Here is a 17,500-nt window from a genome sequence, read left to right on the forward strand (position 1 = left end):
TGCTCGCACCTCGCACGTGCACGCGCACGCACCTCACACGTGCACGCGCAAAGTGCTCGGCGCGGCGCGGCGCGCTTCCGCGCAAGTCCGAGTAGATGCTTCAGACCCCCTCGTGGGAGATAGCTTCCCGCGCGCCTGTAAACCCATGCTTTTTTGGGGGCATAAAACCATGCAGTGTTTTGCATGTAGTATACATATATTATTTTCCGCATATTTGAATATTTCTGCATACTGGGGTGTTGGAATTGCATGAATTGAGTATGACTGAACCACTGAGACTCTTGTGGATTCAATGAGCCCAATAATGTATTCATGCGTGATGTTCCCCATAGTAGTTCATTGTAGTGAGAGAACATTTTCTAAACTTTTCTAAACCCTAAGCCATCTGTTCATCGGGGACCACACTTGGGACCCGTAACACACGTTAGGTGTAGGGATGGGCATTTCTAGTAAAAACACTATTCGAAATTCGCTGGCCAAAGTCGACTTTTAATCGAAATTCGAAAATAAATAAAAAAATGTAAAAAAAAAAAAAAATGTAAAAAAAAAAAAAAAAAATTGTGAGTGAAATGTTGCATTGTCTCCCCTGATTCTAAGTCTAAGGCTTTATTAATTAATAGAAAAAGCTTCTGCTGTGGATTTTTAGCTCAAACAAGCATTGCACCACTGAAGTAAAGAACATGTTACATGACATTGACATTTTCGAAAATAAAAAACAGTTTTGACAATCATGAGTGGTTCATTAAATATTTAGTAGGCTCAGGTCTGAGTGCCAAAGGGGTGCCAAAGTCACCCCCTCTCCCTCTTCATGGGATTTCATCCGCCATTCATTTTTCCATAAACCTTGCTTAAAATGCTTATAAAAATTGTTTTACTTGCTCAAACCAAGCGATTTGACTATACTTAGAATCAGGGGAGACAATGGAACATTTCACTCACAAAAAAAAAAAAAACATATTTTTTTTTTTCGAATTTCGACTTTCAATAATAAAAGTCGACCTTGATAATAACAACGATTATTCGAAAATTCGAAATTCGATGCCCATCCCTAGTTAGGTGTGTTACACACCTACACTATTTGTCATTGTTGTTGGCAGCCTGCACTGTCGCTACTAGTGCAACCCCTCTCAATTCAGATGCACCCTATAGGTCATTTTTATTCTTGAACCAACCGGTAATGAGGATGCTTGCTTGCCATGATACCGTTAAATCCCCCATGAAGAACTTACCTAACATGTCCTCATGGTTCAGTGTTTTAATTTAGAAACCGCCCGCTAAAAACAGAACATTTGAGGTGTGCAGACTGAAAACATGGGCTCAGTTTTACGAGGGAAGCTAAGAAGGGAACGTCCAAGCAAACTGTGGCAGGTGTAAAAACACAGCATCACTTACATACAGCCGATATATCTGTCCTGCACCATCGTGGTAAAGTAAGGAATGTTTAAGAACACACTCGTGCCCTTTTTTACGTGTGGAAAGTGGACCGATTCCACGCTTTACATGACTCCGCTCGAGGGGAAATATGTGACGAGTGGGATTTGGGGGAAATAACATCAGTGTTCAGTGTCGTGAGTCCAACAGTTCCCACTTATCACTCAGTCAGCAGATCTCATTCTTATGACTCGCACCGAATGTGATGAGGCTGAGAGTTTCTAGATATAAATCAGCATTTAGATTTTTATCGTGATTTTTTTATCCCCGTTTTAGAAACCCTTGAATGTTTGTGGATTTAATAAAAAAAAAAAAAAAAATTTTTTTTTTGGAGATTAGCCTATGTCCCGATAGTAAGACGGGAAGATAGATCGATGGCCCTTCTCTTCTCTGTGCATGCAGTAAGAAAAGTAGCTACGCGCCCTCCTGCTGTTAGCTTAGCACAATGACTGGTAGTCTGTGGAATGGGCTAGCCTAGCCCCGTTAAGTCACCAAATACACATTCCAACAACGCCAAAACGTTCTCGTACTCTTATGAACATGTTGTGACTCGTGCATTCAGCACGGTATGATAATAATAATGTAATAAAAAAAGTACAACTTTTTTTTGGCAAATGAGCGAATTTCCCCAAAAGGTGGCATGTTCCTTTAATATTTTTGGAAAATGAATGGATGGCATTGAATGTTTTATTCAACTGTAGCACCTCCAATGAATCAATATAATCGAGAGGCCTTTTAGGAGGGCCATTCAAGCCGCAAGTGGAGACTGCAGTGCCACCAAGTACTGGTACTGCATGGTGTCCACCAAGATACCATCACCTCGGAATGAGATGTTTGGAGCGGGGCAGTCTGGTGCAGCGCACAGGTTGTAGACCTGGTGAGACGAGGGAGGAGCCCGGCGGGGTGGCAACCCACAGAGCCCGGTCCCTCTACGTACCAGAGCTCTCTCCCTCCCCCGGTCCCAGCAGAGTAGTTCCGGAGCAGTGGATTGAGTGGCCCTGACCACATGACCACCTTCGACCCTCCCTATAGGGCTGACCGTGGGTAGCTACTGGGACGTAAGTTGGGGCTTGGCCAGCCCCGGCTGGGTCACCTGGGCGAGGGTGTATGATGTTGCGAGACCCGAAACATCCTATGACCCCAGGGTACATCACTGAGGATACGTCCCAGTTATGCATCCATGCGATGTTTTTTCTTTATTATGATGTCTAACCAGCGAGTCATTATTTACTCAACAAATGTATTTCCTTCACTATTCATCACATCATTTCTTTATCGACCGAACACAAAAAAGTGAGCAGAAAAACTAGTTTGTCACATTAGGGAGATTTGATTGGATTTTGGCATTTCCATTGAACTTTTCAAGTTTGATGCATTATAATTTACGGGGGGGGGGGGGGGGGGGGGGGCATAGAGAAATAGACAGAAATAGAGCCATGAATCATGGAGAGGGAGAGAGAGAGAGAGAGAGAGAGAGAGACATGCGCCATGCAGAGAGGTCTTACCCTGTCAAGTGGAGGAGAGGGGGTTTCAGAAGTAAATTGACTGCATTTATACAGTGCTTTAACCAACCGACCATTCTAAGCGCTTTACACTAATGCTTACATTCACCCATTCACACACCGATGGCAGCAAGCTTCCACGCAGGGTGCAGCCATCAGGAGCAATTTGGGGTTCACTATTGTATCTGCAACATGCAGACTGGAGGAGGCGGGGATCGAACCACCGACCTTCTGATTAGGGGCTCTACCTCCTGAGTCACAGCTGCACAGTGAAGCCTCAGGCGGTTTGGCTCAGTGTGCTGCCGGTTCACAACACTTTCAGACTTCAGCCAAAACATCTGGGCGCTCTGATAGAGAGCCACACTGTGGACAAACAACAAGCTTTACAAGGAGGCTGTATGCTTTTTTTACATCTTCTCTTCAGATTCATGTACAACTCATGTAGAGAAATTATCTAATGGCGCAACCCGCAAGCGGATAACTTTACTGGTCTTTACTGGGACTTGTAGGCTACATGTCACTGCTTTGAAAACTGTTAACTCTAGTCTTGTGTCTAGATATTTTAGGTTTGACTGAATCTCTGAAAACTTTTTGCTGATATTTTCTATCCTGCAGCAACATTAAGTCATATACCCAAGTTATTTAGAGAGACTTATTAGAGTGTGTTTTGCTACCCAAAACACACCCTAAACACACTCAACCAGCAAGTTGACCAGCAAGACCACCAAAGGTTTTGCTGGTCACCAGCAAAACTATGTTGCTTGTTTTTCAGCAGCAACACTTTCAATAGTAACAGAGCTGCTGGTCCAGACAGACTCACTCCAGTGGCTGACAGTTGACTTGTAACACTAGATCCATATCAGACCAGTCCAGTCCCTCAAAGTCCCATTCAATCACACTGCAGAGGAGAGAAGCCTGCAGGTCAGAGAGAAGGCAGCATGTACAGTATATTAACTGTATATAATATAATAATAATAAAATTTTGCTAACACACAGGATATGATGTAACTATTGATATTGGCCAAAATAATATCAATAATAGATAACATATTGTACGATATAAAATGTCATTAATGTTGGGTGAAAACGTGTGATATTGTTGGATGTTTATCTTTCGATGCTCACTGACTGAAGGTCTGATTTACTGGTTCTCAACGTGCAGTCTGGGAACCCAGGGGTTGTTGAGGGGGTTCCAGGGGTCCCCCATCAAAACTGTTCAATTAATTGTTAACAATTATAGAATGTATAGAACATTAGCCTGATTTCATTTACACCTGGCACTAACATGTGTTTTGGGTGAACAGATTGCAATCCGATTGCTCTCCAGCTCAAACGTCATCACGCGCGCGCCCCCTGAACGTGTGCGTGCATGTTTCATACAGGCACAGGGAATAGAGGTTATTGTTAAGCTCAAATGCACAGTGAACATCCCTCCCCTTCACCTGGACAAAACGATGGCCGATCACCCAACACTGCATCCATTTCTTTATAAAAAGGACACGTTGCCCTACCTCTGCCACTTTACTTGTTCTTGTTCTTGGCCTGTCTGTAAGCCAGTTTCAGGTGTTTCATTTTTCTCTGACATTGTAGCCAGGTCCTGTTGTGGCCATTCTCTGCCAGTTTCTTAGCCACTACTTCATAAATGGGTCGGTCGGGATATGCACTGCCAAGTTTAGCTTGTATACTTTCCTCAGACCAAATTGAAAGCAGGCACTTGGTCTCCTTGTGACTCCATCCACAAGTGTCAATATCATCCATAGCGTTAGTTCTCCTTTCTTGCTGTTAACGTTAGCGCCTAACGCTAGCTCTGGCTGTGTTGTTCTTTCTTTGTGCTAACTAGATAAACACTCGCGCGCGAGGACGTATTTCCGTAATTTGCAATGTAGTTTTAGCAATCCAGTAGGTGGCGGTAAGGCAACATTTAAGGACGCCAACTGCCATGAAACTGCAAAGAAGATGAAGATTATGTATTTCCGTATGGCAGTTGCTGTATGCGTTTCGAGAGGACGCATTGCATTTACACTTGTGTTAAATGTTGTCACAATGCGCCCCTGACCACCTCCGGAGGTGGTTTGGCCGATCAGATTGCAATCCTTCTTCAATGCGTTTTGGGGGTGTTTACACACCTGTACTTTCAAGTTATAAAATACAATCTGATTGCAATCTGATCACCAAAAACGCATGTTAATGCCAGGTGTAAATGGCCTCTATGATTGGGTGACTGTCATTTAGACTAGAGCCTCCTCCCTCACATCATCACTCCATTCTCATATCATCATCTCATCATACTGGGTGATGCTGGCAGCTTTCCAGACAGTCGACCAGAGGCTCAGCCCAGAAGATCCAGACACACTCCAGTGAGCAGCGCTGCACTTGTTACCCCAGATCCCTATCGGTGCTACTAGCCAGTGCGTCAGCCGTGTTTTATCGGAGCCGTTTTTGTCCGTCCCCCTAAAGAGTCCCCCGGAGGGCCAGATCACAGAGGAGCCAACATGTGGTTCCAGTTAGCAGCTCCGAAACAAGCCCCCTCTCTCTACGCGGGCTGTCCCACAGCACGCTGCACATGCACAAGCTTGTGAACTCCTAATTGTGTGTGTGTGTGTGTGTGTGTGGGGGGGGGGGGGGGGGGTGCAAATTGTGTTTGTTTGTGTGTGTGCTCTCATATAAAAGTATGCCAGTTCCTTTGTGCGTTTCTGTGCATCTGTCTTTCTGAGTGTGTGTGTGTGTGTGCGTGCGTGCGTGTGTGAGAGAAAGTGTGTGCAGTTCTAATCCAACGCAGGAAGCAAGGGTCAATTAAAAAGTCAGCACATTGTGTCTCAGGGGACCCGAGAAAAAAATAGACCAAAAAAAAAGAACCTGCTGAACTTTGGGTTTCTTGTTTGTTTCAATTCGTCTCAATCACCCCCCCCCTCTCTCTCTCTCTCTCTCTCTCTCTCTCTCTCTCTCTCTCTCTCTGTCTCTCTCTCTCTCTCTCTCTCTCTCTCTCTCTCTCTCTCCCTCTCTCTCTCTCTCTCTCTCTCTCTCTCTCCCACAGACACACACATGCAAGAGAAAATGAATAAGAGAGTTGTGTGTGTGTGTGTGTGTGTGTGTGTGTGTGTGTGTGTGTGTGTGTGTGTGTGTGTGTGTGTGTGTGTGTGTGTATGTGTATGTGTTCCAGGGGGTCCCCAGCAGGGAATCATTTATTTTCACTATACAGTAATTCCATCCATAAGTAACACAGTGACAGAATGTATGCATGTATTTCCCTTCTTCCCATCTCTCTCTCTCTCTCTCTCCTCCCTCCACTCTCTCTCTCTCTCTCTCTCTCTCTGTCTCTCCCTCTCTCTCTCTCTCTCTCTCTCTCTCTCTCTGTCTCTCCCTCTCTCTCTTTCTCTCTCTCTCTCTCTTTCTCTCTCTCTCTCTCTCTTCTCTCTCTCTCTCTCTCTCTTTCTCTCTCTCTCTCCTGGTCTGGCCTAGTCTCAACACCAGACCCCTGAGAGTTCTTACACTGATACACTACGTTACTGCATGCTGCAGACCTCTCTCTGGGTCTGGGGCACTGCTCGCTCCAAACTGGTGTTGGAATCCTTGGCCAGTGATTGGTTGCACAGAATCCTGAACGCACCAATCACTAACGACTTTAGCGATCAGGCGCACCCACCCAACCTGAATTTTTGGAAAATGCAGAGCGGGGCTGCGAAGTGGCAGAGACTATACTATGTAGTAACTATGTGGAGCGCAGCGCATCGATTCAACGTAATATTTGAGTCTGGGGAGAGACATGGTCTGACCATACGACAGCCAGGTGGAGGTTTTGGCTTTCATCAGGGTTTATCTGAGCAGCGTTGGAGGAAGTGGAACAGGCAAAATAACCCAGTTTGTTCCAGCTATGGCTACTTTCTCTCCATTTGATTATTTGATTAGCTTTGATTAGCTCGCCGTTGCGTCACGGCATCTGTTGTTCCCTCCGCCAGGTTTGCCTAATTTACTTGCATACGCAAATTCCTCCTAAAAGGCCACTTAAAATGTGCGGCTGCTGAGATCTGTATCTCGCCACACATTCAATCAGTTTCTGATTGAACAATATGCTCGTTTAATCTGAATCTGAATCTGAATTAAGACAGACTAAACATAATAACACATGGCTAACTGTAGCCTATTTGTGCAGTGGGAATGAGCAATATTGCCTCCAGCGAGCATGTGGATTGACCTATGATAAGGTTATAGTGTGGATAACATTGTGCGTTAGCAGAATAAGCATTGAAAAAAAGACTATTAGCGATAGGCTAACTGTTGGAGCTGGAATAATATGCAGCACTTTTGCAAAAAAGACTCCGCGGTCTGTTTTCAATTTTCACACATTTCAGCCAAACAGTCTCAGTCAGCATCGATCAGCTGGACACTTTATACAGCTTTTTGCACCACATTTTGTCTTTGACTTTGTTCTTAAGCTCTTCCAGCATCTTGTTGTAGTCATTATTACAAGAGAAATTGGCTGACTCTATTGGCTCAAAACCAGGACCTAATTTCTGAGGGGGTAAAAAGAAATCAACACAAATCAATAGAGAACATAGACCAAAAAAAGTCATAATTGTCAGTTTTCTTCTCTCCTTCGCTGATTGATGGAACATCACAGTGATTCAACCTATTGCCAGTTCAGGTGAAAGTGATGTGTTTTACGTTTCCAGTTTGTTTGTGATAAACACAAGAACTGCATAGTTCGCATGAGCATCAGAAATGCTCAGAAGTCATTTTTTGCAAGTCCAAGTCCCAAGTCTTTGGTCACAAGTCCAAGTCAATTGGTCTCTCCAAGTCTCTCATGGATGAGCGTTCCCATCATCTGCTGCATGCCAACTGGTCTGCTTACGGCGGGGACCATTGTTAAGGCAGAGCGATCACACCGGCCGCATCGGTGTCACGTTCGCCTCGCGTCCTGCAGCCACAGTTTCTGCATCTGCTCTATTTTTGACACGAGCTAAGAGCAGGTCCATGCAGCCAGGCATGAAGTCAGTACAAGTTGTGAAGACTGTTCACGAGTCCCAAATCTCAAGTCAAATTCGAGCCCAAGTCCCCATCTCTGATGATGCCACCGTGACTGAACAAAGTAAAGAGGAGCAGTGTAGAAGTCTGTGGGAAGTGCAGTTCACGAAAACCAAAACCAACGTCACGCACCTGTTTGTGCAGATTTAGAATACATTAGGCTACTATTTGTATGCGTTTGCTCGCAGCCAATGACCGCAAGCATCTTTGATTGAATGTGACATGTGATTGGCCCACCACTACCACAGCAGCTACAACCATGGACTGTATACAAATACAACCCGTACGATCTGTGGTGGTGAAGTCGAGCGTAGTGGTGGCAGTGCAGCGTGCCGAGAAGACACCAGAACATATGGCTATACTGCTGTGGCTGTGGCTTCTGATCCAAAGAAATGCATACAATGTGGAAGGATTATCTCAGGAAAAAAAATTGCCATATTGAATGAAGTAATCTAATGGATTACCCTCGGTATCACTTTAAGGGTCCTGCCACCGGTATCGTGATACTTTTTTACGACCTTGAATCCAAAATAAAGTCTTGATTGATTGATTGATTGATTGATTGATTGATTGATTGATCAGTTGATCAAGACCCTCAAAAACGTGGTGTGTATTCCCTCAAGAAACCAAAGCATGAATTAAGGAATAAAAAGTATGAATATAATTTCGTTTCTTGATGGGATATGGGTTTGAGAAAAGTGATGGTGAGTCTCAGGCTTCAGTCACCCCCCTGTGCGTCATCAAACAGCCGCATGGTGACCCCCCCCCCCACCCACATCCCCAATGGGACAGTCTTTTTGTTGGTCCAGTGGTATATTTATCAACCGCCTGCGTCTCTCAGTGCCACTGATATCCTGGGGAAGCGGAGGCAGAGGGGTGGATGGATTATTTATTTGTCAGGGGTTCAAGGTCACATGGCATGGCACCGCCAGTTGGCACGGGCTGATATTCCCAGAGATGGAGGGAGACCTGGGTCTTTATATCCCAGACCTCTGGAGATGTTGTACGTGGGCAATTACTGTGTGATACTCTGGGTGCGCTTGATCTGATCGACTTGAAACACAACTAAGTTCACCAATTTGAAGATATCTCACTACTATAATAAGGCAGCTGGTGGTTCCGCGCGGCGCACGACTGCTCAAAGGTGAGCAAGGCGAGCAGCGAGGCACGCTGGAAATTGGGATGCGTGCATTTTAAAATGCAGGGTTCCTTTCACATGCATCTCCATTTTCAACACTGACAGTCCCTTGTCAACTTTCTTTCTTTCTTTCTTTCTTTCTTTCTTTCTTTCTTTCTTTCTTTCCCTTCATCCCTCTATCATTTCATTCTGTCCCCCCTTTCTGACAAATCCATCTTAGCATACTCTATTCTCTCTGCTGCAAGGTAAATACTAGCATTCATTTTCTCCCTCTCGTTTACAATAACAATCTGAGCCTGTGTCCGGTGCAAAAATAATCTTGTTTAGTGGACGTACGTGCAGGCTGTCGAGGCAAGAGGGCCATGTGGGAAAAGCAACTGAAGTCATCTATGTCACTACTGCACCAGTTTCAAAAGGAAATCTGCTCACATGACTTATAGTTATACATAAACAAATATGAAAATAGGGTCCAGGTTGGAAAATACTGAAATTATCCATTAACTAATAATGTCACCATGTATTTCTTTTTTTGTCCGCAGTTGGAGAACTTCATTCAGAAGAGTGTGAGGCCGGACCTGGCTCAGATCCAGACTCATGCAGTCCACAACCAGACAGCCACCATGCTGGAGATCGGAACCAACCTCCTCACACACACAGCGGAGCAGACACGCAAACTCAATGTGGTCGAGGCCAAGGTAACCTGGCTCACTGCTAACCTCTGAGCGAGGGGGAGAGGATATGGATGGGTGGATGGATGGAGCCTCATGAGGCTGACCGAATTTGGCAACACTTTATTTGGATTGTCCACCTACAGAGCATCTACAGAGTGTTTGTCACATTTCCACAGCGTATTGGTTGACAATTAAACAATTCAGCTCTTTAGCTTTTGTCAAGTTTAACAGATTATATATGGAGTTAATATGTGACGAGTCATGAACATACATATTCTCAGAATCATTTAGTAGCTCCACGTGATGAGGATCAGGTGTGTGGAACATGATGAGGATCAGGTGTGTGGAACATGATGAGGATCAGGTGTGTGGAACATGATGAGGATCAGGTGTGTGGAACGTGTTGAGGATCAGGTGTGTGGAACGTGTTGAGGATCAGTTGTGTGGAACATGATGAGGATCAGGTGTGTGGAACGTGTTGAGGATCAGGTGTGTGGAACGTGTTGAGGATCAGGTGTGTGGAACGTGTTGAGGATCAGGTGTGTGGAACATGATGAGGATCAGGTGTGTGGAACGTGTTGAGGATCAGGTGTGTGGAACATGATGAGGATCAGGTGTGTGGAACATGATGAGGATCAGGTGTGTGGAACGTGTTGAGGATCAGGTGTGTGGAACATGATGAGGATCAGGTGTGTGGAACATGATGAGGATCAGGTGTGTGGAACATGATGAGGATCAGGTGTGTGGAACATGATGAGGATCAGGTGTGTGGAACATGATGAGGATCAGGTGTGTGGAACATGATGAGGATCAGGTGTGTGGAACATGATGAGGATCAGGTGTGTGGAACGTGTTGAGGATCAGGTGTGTGGAACGTGTTGAGGATCAGGTGTGTGGAACATGATGAGGATCAGGTGTGTGGAACATGATGAGGATCAGGTGTGTGGAACATGATGAGGATCAGGTGTGTGGAACATGATGAGGATCAGGTGTGTGGAACGTGTTGAGGATCAGGTGTGTGGAACATGATGAGGATCAGGTGTGTGGAACGTGATGAGGATCAGGTGTGTGGAACGTGTTGAGGATCAGGTGTGTGGAACATGATGAGGATCAGGTGTGTGGAACGGGAAGCAAACAGAATCTGAAACATACAGTGTTGAAATGTTACAAATATTTTCTGGAATAATTCCTGGAACAAACTGTATTAAAACAAGTCATGCCATTTATTTTTCTTTCTTTCTTTCTTTCTTTCTTTCTTTCTTTCTTTCTTTCTTTCTTTCTTTCTTTCTTTTAAGAAAATCAGGTTTTGACTCAGAGTCAGACTGTAAGAGTGAACAAGCCAACAACAAACATGGCCGCCCCCCCACATAATGATGCGATCTCCTTCTGGGCCAATCATTGCCTAATAGCTTGTTTTGACCTGTAATCACGGGTCAGTCCATCTTGTTTTGACCTGTAATCACGGGTCAGTCCGTGTGATTTTGTTTTGACCTGTAATCACGGGTCAGTCCGTGTGATTTTGAAAGAGTTGGACACATCAGTGCAATCAGTCAGTGTTGTCTGGGAAACGGGAAAGAAATGAACAGATGGACGGAGACTGATCAATAGTCTGTCAGTGGTGGACGGAGAGATTTCCTGCAGGAGACAGAGTTTTGGAAAAAGCATGGCCCCCTGTGTGGAGATCATCACATCCCTTGGATATGTAGGCAACAAGACCTTTAAGTGCCACTCCCCCTACTACCCCCCACCCCCAAACAAAGACCCATATCCCCCTATAGCCACTCACCTACCCACCCCTCAAATCCCGACTCTAGCACCTCCCTATTCCTATTCACCTTATTCACCACGCCCACTTTTTCTCTCTTCCGCGTTCGACGCAACGTATTTGTTCTTCCGGTTCAACGCTAGTTGGCGGCCATTTTCAAAATAAAACGTCAGTATGAACTATGAATGAAGTTCGGCAACATTCAGAATTAAGCTACACTGCGGCCAACTTCAGTTACATGTTCATAACGTTACTGCTGCGAGGAGCCGATGGCTGTACCCGGTCGGCATTTAACGTTAATTATAAAAGAACGTTGACAGTGTTTTCTCACTGCCAGTAGTAGGGTTGACCATTGACAGATAGCTAGTCCGACCAGTGTGAGCACAGTCAGCACTCCCGGTCCTCGCTGCTTGTTAAGGATTTCCAATAGGCGTTATTCTGATAAACTGGTCACATATATGTTATGTTCTCAACTGACAAATATTAAAACTTTAAAACAGTTTTTTTTTTAGCTTGAAAACAGATTTTTGGCAAGTCTAAATGACTGCGGTAGGCGTACTCTACTTCCGTGTTTAAAACCGGAAAGACTATTATGAAAGAAATGACGTCATGCAGAAGCGTCCTTGTATGGGCAAAGAATAAGGTGAATAGCTACATACTACTTTAACCACTAAACTCAATAAATGTCCATGACTGACTCAGTGACTGACTGACTGACTGACTGACTGACTGACTGACTGACTGACTGACTGTCCTGACTTTTGCGCCCACTGCCCCCGGCGAGGCTGCTGGCCCAACGCCATGGGAAAAACCAAATCATCAAACTGCAAAAGTAACAACTTACCAGACACCTGCAATCCCCCCAAGATGCTGCTGCCTTTTGTTGCTGCTCAGCAGACATGTTTTAAGTTTTTTGTTTGAACTCAGAAAAAGTCAGAGCAGCATCAAGTTGTTTCTCCATGCTGCAGTTACCAACACAGTATGCAAATATCAGGTTTAAAAACCTCCACTGATGATGGTCAACAACACAAACAAACTCAGAACACACGTTGAAAAGGTTTGTACTCTGTGGCGTCACAGCTCGCCACAATAAAACGGTTGGCATTGTACATTTCTGCAATCCACAGATAGGTAGAACATCACGCTTCTGAACCAAAAGAGATGTGGCTTATTAGATATGTGTATATGAATGTTATATTCTGATGTTGATATAGCGCGGTGGCCAGTAAGGGTGTTGTGGTCAGGGTGGTTGGTTGGAGGGCGTAACCTGAAAGCCGTGTTAGATTCCCAAAGACTACATTTCAAACCGTAAGTCACATTTAACGTTTGATTGGACAACAAGCCGATAGAGAGGCGGGACATAACGTTTGGGGAGTTTGATTGGACCGTGCGTGGAATGGATGCTAGCCTCACTAATGTTACCCTCAATTCAGTTGTGGAGGACTAATGTTACTCATGGGGAGTTACGTTCTTCATCTCCCCTTACTGGAGCAGCCAGGTGTAACGCTACCCTCGAGCTGCCGGGGGTCGAGGAAGACGAGGGAGAGGATGACTATTTGGCGACTATTTAGACACGGCAAATGCAGCTGTTTTGAAGTTTTCAAGTTTCACATTGAGATTGGACGTATCCCTGGTGTTCCTCTGGTGATGGGGTTGGTGACGGGTGAGACATTTGAGTCATTTGAATGGGAAGCGGACTGACAGCAGCTGTGCTTTCCTCCACCAGGTGCTGAACCAGACGTCCAGGATGGAGATCCAGCTCCTGGAGAATTCTCTGTCCACCAACAAGCTGGAGAAGGAGCTGCTGCTGCAGACGTCTGAGATCAGCCAGCTCAGAGACAAGAACAGGTAGAGAAACTTCTCTCTCGAGCCTTTGTTTGTCTTGATCGCTTTCCACGTATTTCCATGCATTTGTCTTATCGACTGTACTTCTCTCTATTTTACCAGATCATTCCCGGAATATTTATTTATTCCTGGTATTCCTGACATTCACTGCAGAAAAACTGAAACCATGCTGACTGTAACGCATTACAGGTGTAGCCATTTCTATAGAGAGAGAGAGAGAGAGAGAGAGAGAGTGAGAGAGAGAGAGGGAGAGAGAGAGAGAGAGAGAGAGAGAGAGAGAGAGCGAGAGAGAGAGCGTTGATGTGAACAGAGACAGAAAGTGGCTCAATGTCGGTGAAACACGCACACACACACATGCACAGTGCCAGAGAGAGGGTGGTGGGGGAGAAGAGTCCGACCCGCGCAAACCTGCACCACTTTCTTCAACACCTGGGTGTGATTTTTTTATAGTGTTAAAGTGCACGGCTCACGATGTAAAAGGAACAGAACTCCAGTCCAGGTGTGTAACGTTAGAGGTGGAGAGAAAACCCAGCTCCACTACAGTAGGTTCACCCACTGTAACAACAGAGAGTGCAGATGACCAAATTACTTTTCATTTCCTGTGGCTTTCGCAATCACAGTCGGAGCTCCATATGGCTGGGCTCAGTGTTTTGGTCGTCACCTCTCTGCCCCCTGTAGGGAATGTACAGTACTGCAGTCTGCCCTCTGTAGGGAAAGTACAGTACTGCAGAACAATGGCAATTATCCACATTTTTAGGTGCTTAATAAATCTGCACAGAAAAGAAAATCACTCTAGTAAAATGGTGTCAAATTGATATAATTGATGAGAGGATGGTGTTCTTTTTTTAGGCAAAAACATACATTATTGCTATGGAAACAGTGCTCTTTACATTTAAGAGAAATAAATACAAAATTAGGACAAGGATACTTGTTACTTGTTTTAGCACACACTTAGCATGATAAGAGCCAGCTACAATATAATGTTGCATTAAAAACAACAATAAACAGTGATTGACAACACAACTTTATTTTCTGAGAGGATCATAACATGCTAAATTACAATGCAAAAAAGAGTGCTCACCACAGATAACAGTCTATGAACCTAACGAATAGCAATAGCATTATCATTTTGTTAGTGTTAATGATGAAAGAAATAATTTGCGATAGGCAACAACCTTGTCCCACACGGTCGTCAGCTCGACTGCTTTCATTCTATTTAGCTTGACAACACGGTAATAAACATCCCATCCAGAATAGTGCCTTTCACTGATTGGCCACCGAAGAAGAAAACGACATTTTCTCCAACAATATTTTGGTTAGTATGCCAGTGTAGCTACTGTAAGATGAACCTTGCATCTCCGTGGTGCAACCAAACACATCGACTTTTCTATCAAACTAATTAGTTTCAACGTGTTATTTTGTGTGGACTTTGCACCCTGAGAGAACTTACGCACAGCTGGTGCAACAGGACTCAGCTGCTCTTGGAATTGTCTCGGACTCGACTAAGGTGGTCCGTTTCACCAAGAAGAGCTATGGGCCACACTCAGCCTTAATAGCGGTTATACATATTGCTTCCATTGCCCCCTGAGACAGACGAATGCTGACAACACATTTTTGTTAAAAGCCTCTGACCTAAAAATGAGTTTGCCCTCTGCTCTGTGCAGGAGAGAAAACACACCAAGCGCCTTATCAGTGATTTCACAACTCCACAGTGAGATGATCTGAAGTGCGAGCGGTCGTTACAGATGATGGAAACATGTCCACACAGCTGTTGCCGCGAGACACAACAATATTTGGAGTCACAATATTTTCACTATTTTTCATAGTGAGCTGAAGTTGGACGGAGTGAAACGTGGAGTCATGATCGTGTGTGTGTGTTCTGTGTTTACAGTAACAGATATAATGCAAACAGAGAGGATGAAACACAGTGTTTGAGAGTGTGTGTGTGCATGGGTGGGGGGCAGCTTGCAAGAGGAAATGAATAAGAGGGTATAGGTGTGTGTGTGTGTGTGTGTGTGTGTGTGTGTGTGTGTGTGTGTGTGTGTGTGTGTGTGTGTGTGTGTGTGTGTGTGTGTGTGTGTGTGTGTGTGTGGAGATAGGGAGAGGTGGAGAGAAAGGGAGAGATGGAGCTGGGCAGAGAGAGACACAGAGAGAGAGAGAGAGAGAGAGAGGGAATGACAGACACCAGACCATGTGTGTGTGTGTGTGTGTGTGTGTGTGTGTGTGTGTGTGTGTGTGTGTGTGTGTGTGTGTGTGTGTGTGTGTGTGTGTGTGTGTGTGTGTGTGTGTGTGTGTGTGTGTGTGTGTGTGTGTGTGTGTGTGAGTAAGAGCTGCTGTTTGTTTTTTGTTTTTTTCACGATTTTTTTATCCCCCATTAGTGCAAATTTTAATGTATTTATCCTGGTTGCTGCTCCACCCTCTGCTGATCTGGGGAGAGCCGAAACTGGCTCCATGCTTCCTCCGAGACATGGGCAGTTAGCCAGCCGCTTCTTTTCACCTGACAGAGGAAGCTTCACTGGTAGGACATAGCACATGGGAGGTTCACGCTATTCCAACCAGTTCCCCTCCCTCTGAACAGGTGCCCTTAATGACCAGAGGAGGAACCACATTAGCAACCAGGATATTGCATGTTTCATCTTCAGCTAATCCCAGCCGCTGGACCAACTTTCTACCTCTGTGAAGTACAGAAGACAAGTAGGCGGAAGCATTTGCAAATTAGCGGGAGCCAACGCGTCTTAGCTAAAGTGTGTTTTCAGCAGCTGCTCTGCTAGTGGAGCTACACAGATCAAGTGGACTGCAGTCTGTACAGGCAGGAAGAGTGATGGCTGGGCTTCATCTTTGTTTCTTCTCTAACAACATGGGGAGGAAGTTGGGAGTTCCAGGGTCTGCTCCATAACAGACAGATTTGTTGTACAAACTGTTTGGGTTGGAGTCCTCCCTCTTGCAGCTCAGTTAAAGGAGCATTAGAAAGTCCTCCACTCACTGTTAGATATCATCAGCCATGTGATGAAGTGTTACAGTTTACTTTTTTGCTGTACGGAATTCCCCTCAACTTGCCTCGTCTACTTCGATCTCAATCAGATTTCCTACGTTTCCCAGAATGCCTTTCAACAATCCGCCGAAAAAGCGGGTTCTCTGTGCTGTAGCCCAGGGGTTCTCAATTTTTCTTCACATGTGAAGGACCCCTAAACTGACAGAAATGTGGTGGTATGGTGCCTTTGGGGTCAGCCATGATTTTTCAGAGACTGCTTTAGTGTCCTGGATGAGTCCTGAAGGGATGGCAGGCTGCATCCGACCACCTTTTCAGCACGGTGGATGAGGTGCTGCAGTCTGAAGATGTCCTTGCGGGCAGTAGCAGCATACCAGGTGGTGATGGATGAGGTGAGGATGGACTCGACGGTGGAGGTATAAAAAAGTGCCAACGCTGCCTTTGGCACCTTGAACTTCCTCAGCTGCAGAAGAAAGTTCATCCTCGGTTGTGTCTTCTTGCTGAGAACTTTGATTTATGATTTATGAATTAGGTCATTAGGGCCGACTAAATGGGCACGAATGGCTCATTAGTGGCCAAAATGACTCAACACAGGTTCAGCACCATGGAGAGCTCCATAGTGGAGAAGATCTCAATGTCATCCTTTCATCTCTCCTTTTCCCTCTCTCTCTCTCTCTCTCTCTCTCTCTCCTCTCTCTTTCTCTCGCTCTCGCTCTCTCTCTCTCTCTCTCTCTCTCCCCCCCTCTTTCTCTTTCTCTCTCTCTCTCTCTCTCTCTCTCTCTCTCTCAGTCGTCTGGAGAGTAAAGTTCAGCTGCTGGAGTCTCAGCAGAGAGGAGAGCTGGAGGACATGAAGGAGGAGAAGAACAGGCTGCAGGTACGACAGTAAAATGACATTAGGACATGATCTGGGACCGCACGGTGTCTCAGTGATTAGTTAGTGCTTCCTGGGTTCAAACCACAATCTCCCCCCTCAGCGATGCACCTTTTGTTCTGTCCTTTTTGCTTCATGTAGTTTGTGTTGTTTCCCTTTGTTTTAGTTCATTATTGTTTGAACTTTTACTTTGGTGTATGACTTCCTGTTGCAAACAGGAAGTAACAAATGAGGGGGGGTCACACGCCAAAGTAAAAGTTAAAACC

General features: G+C 45.1%; 1 protein-coding gene across 1 annotated transcript in view; it reads left to right on the forward strand.

Moving 5' to 3' along the window:
* The window catches only part of angpt4 (angiopoietin 4), a gene marked incomplete at its 5' end in the record, with an annotated part of 83,393 nt that overhangs the window by 59,631 nt on the left and 6,262 nt on the right, over positions 1-17,500 (forward strand). Inside the window, 3 exons of the mRNA XM_083661653.1 lie at positions 9,633-9,788; positions 13,256-13,377; positions 17,153-17,237. Of these exons, the coding sequence (XP_083517779.1) occupies positions 9,633-9,788; positions 13,256-13,377; positions 17,153-17,237 (363 nt within the window). The remainder of the gene's footprint in view (positions 1-9,632; positions 9,789-13,255; positions 13,378-17,152; positions 17,238-17,500) is intronic.

This window comes from Poromitra crassiceps (assembly GCF_964638095.1).
Source record: "Poromitra crassiceps genome assembly, chromosome: 27".
Lineage (NCBI taxonomy): Eukaryota > Metazoa > Chordata > Actinopteri > Beryciformes > Melamphaidae > Poromitra > Poromitra crassiceps.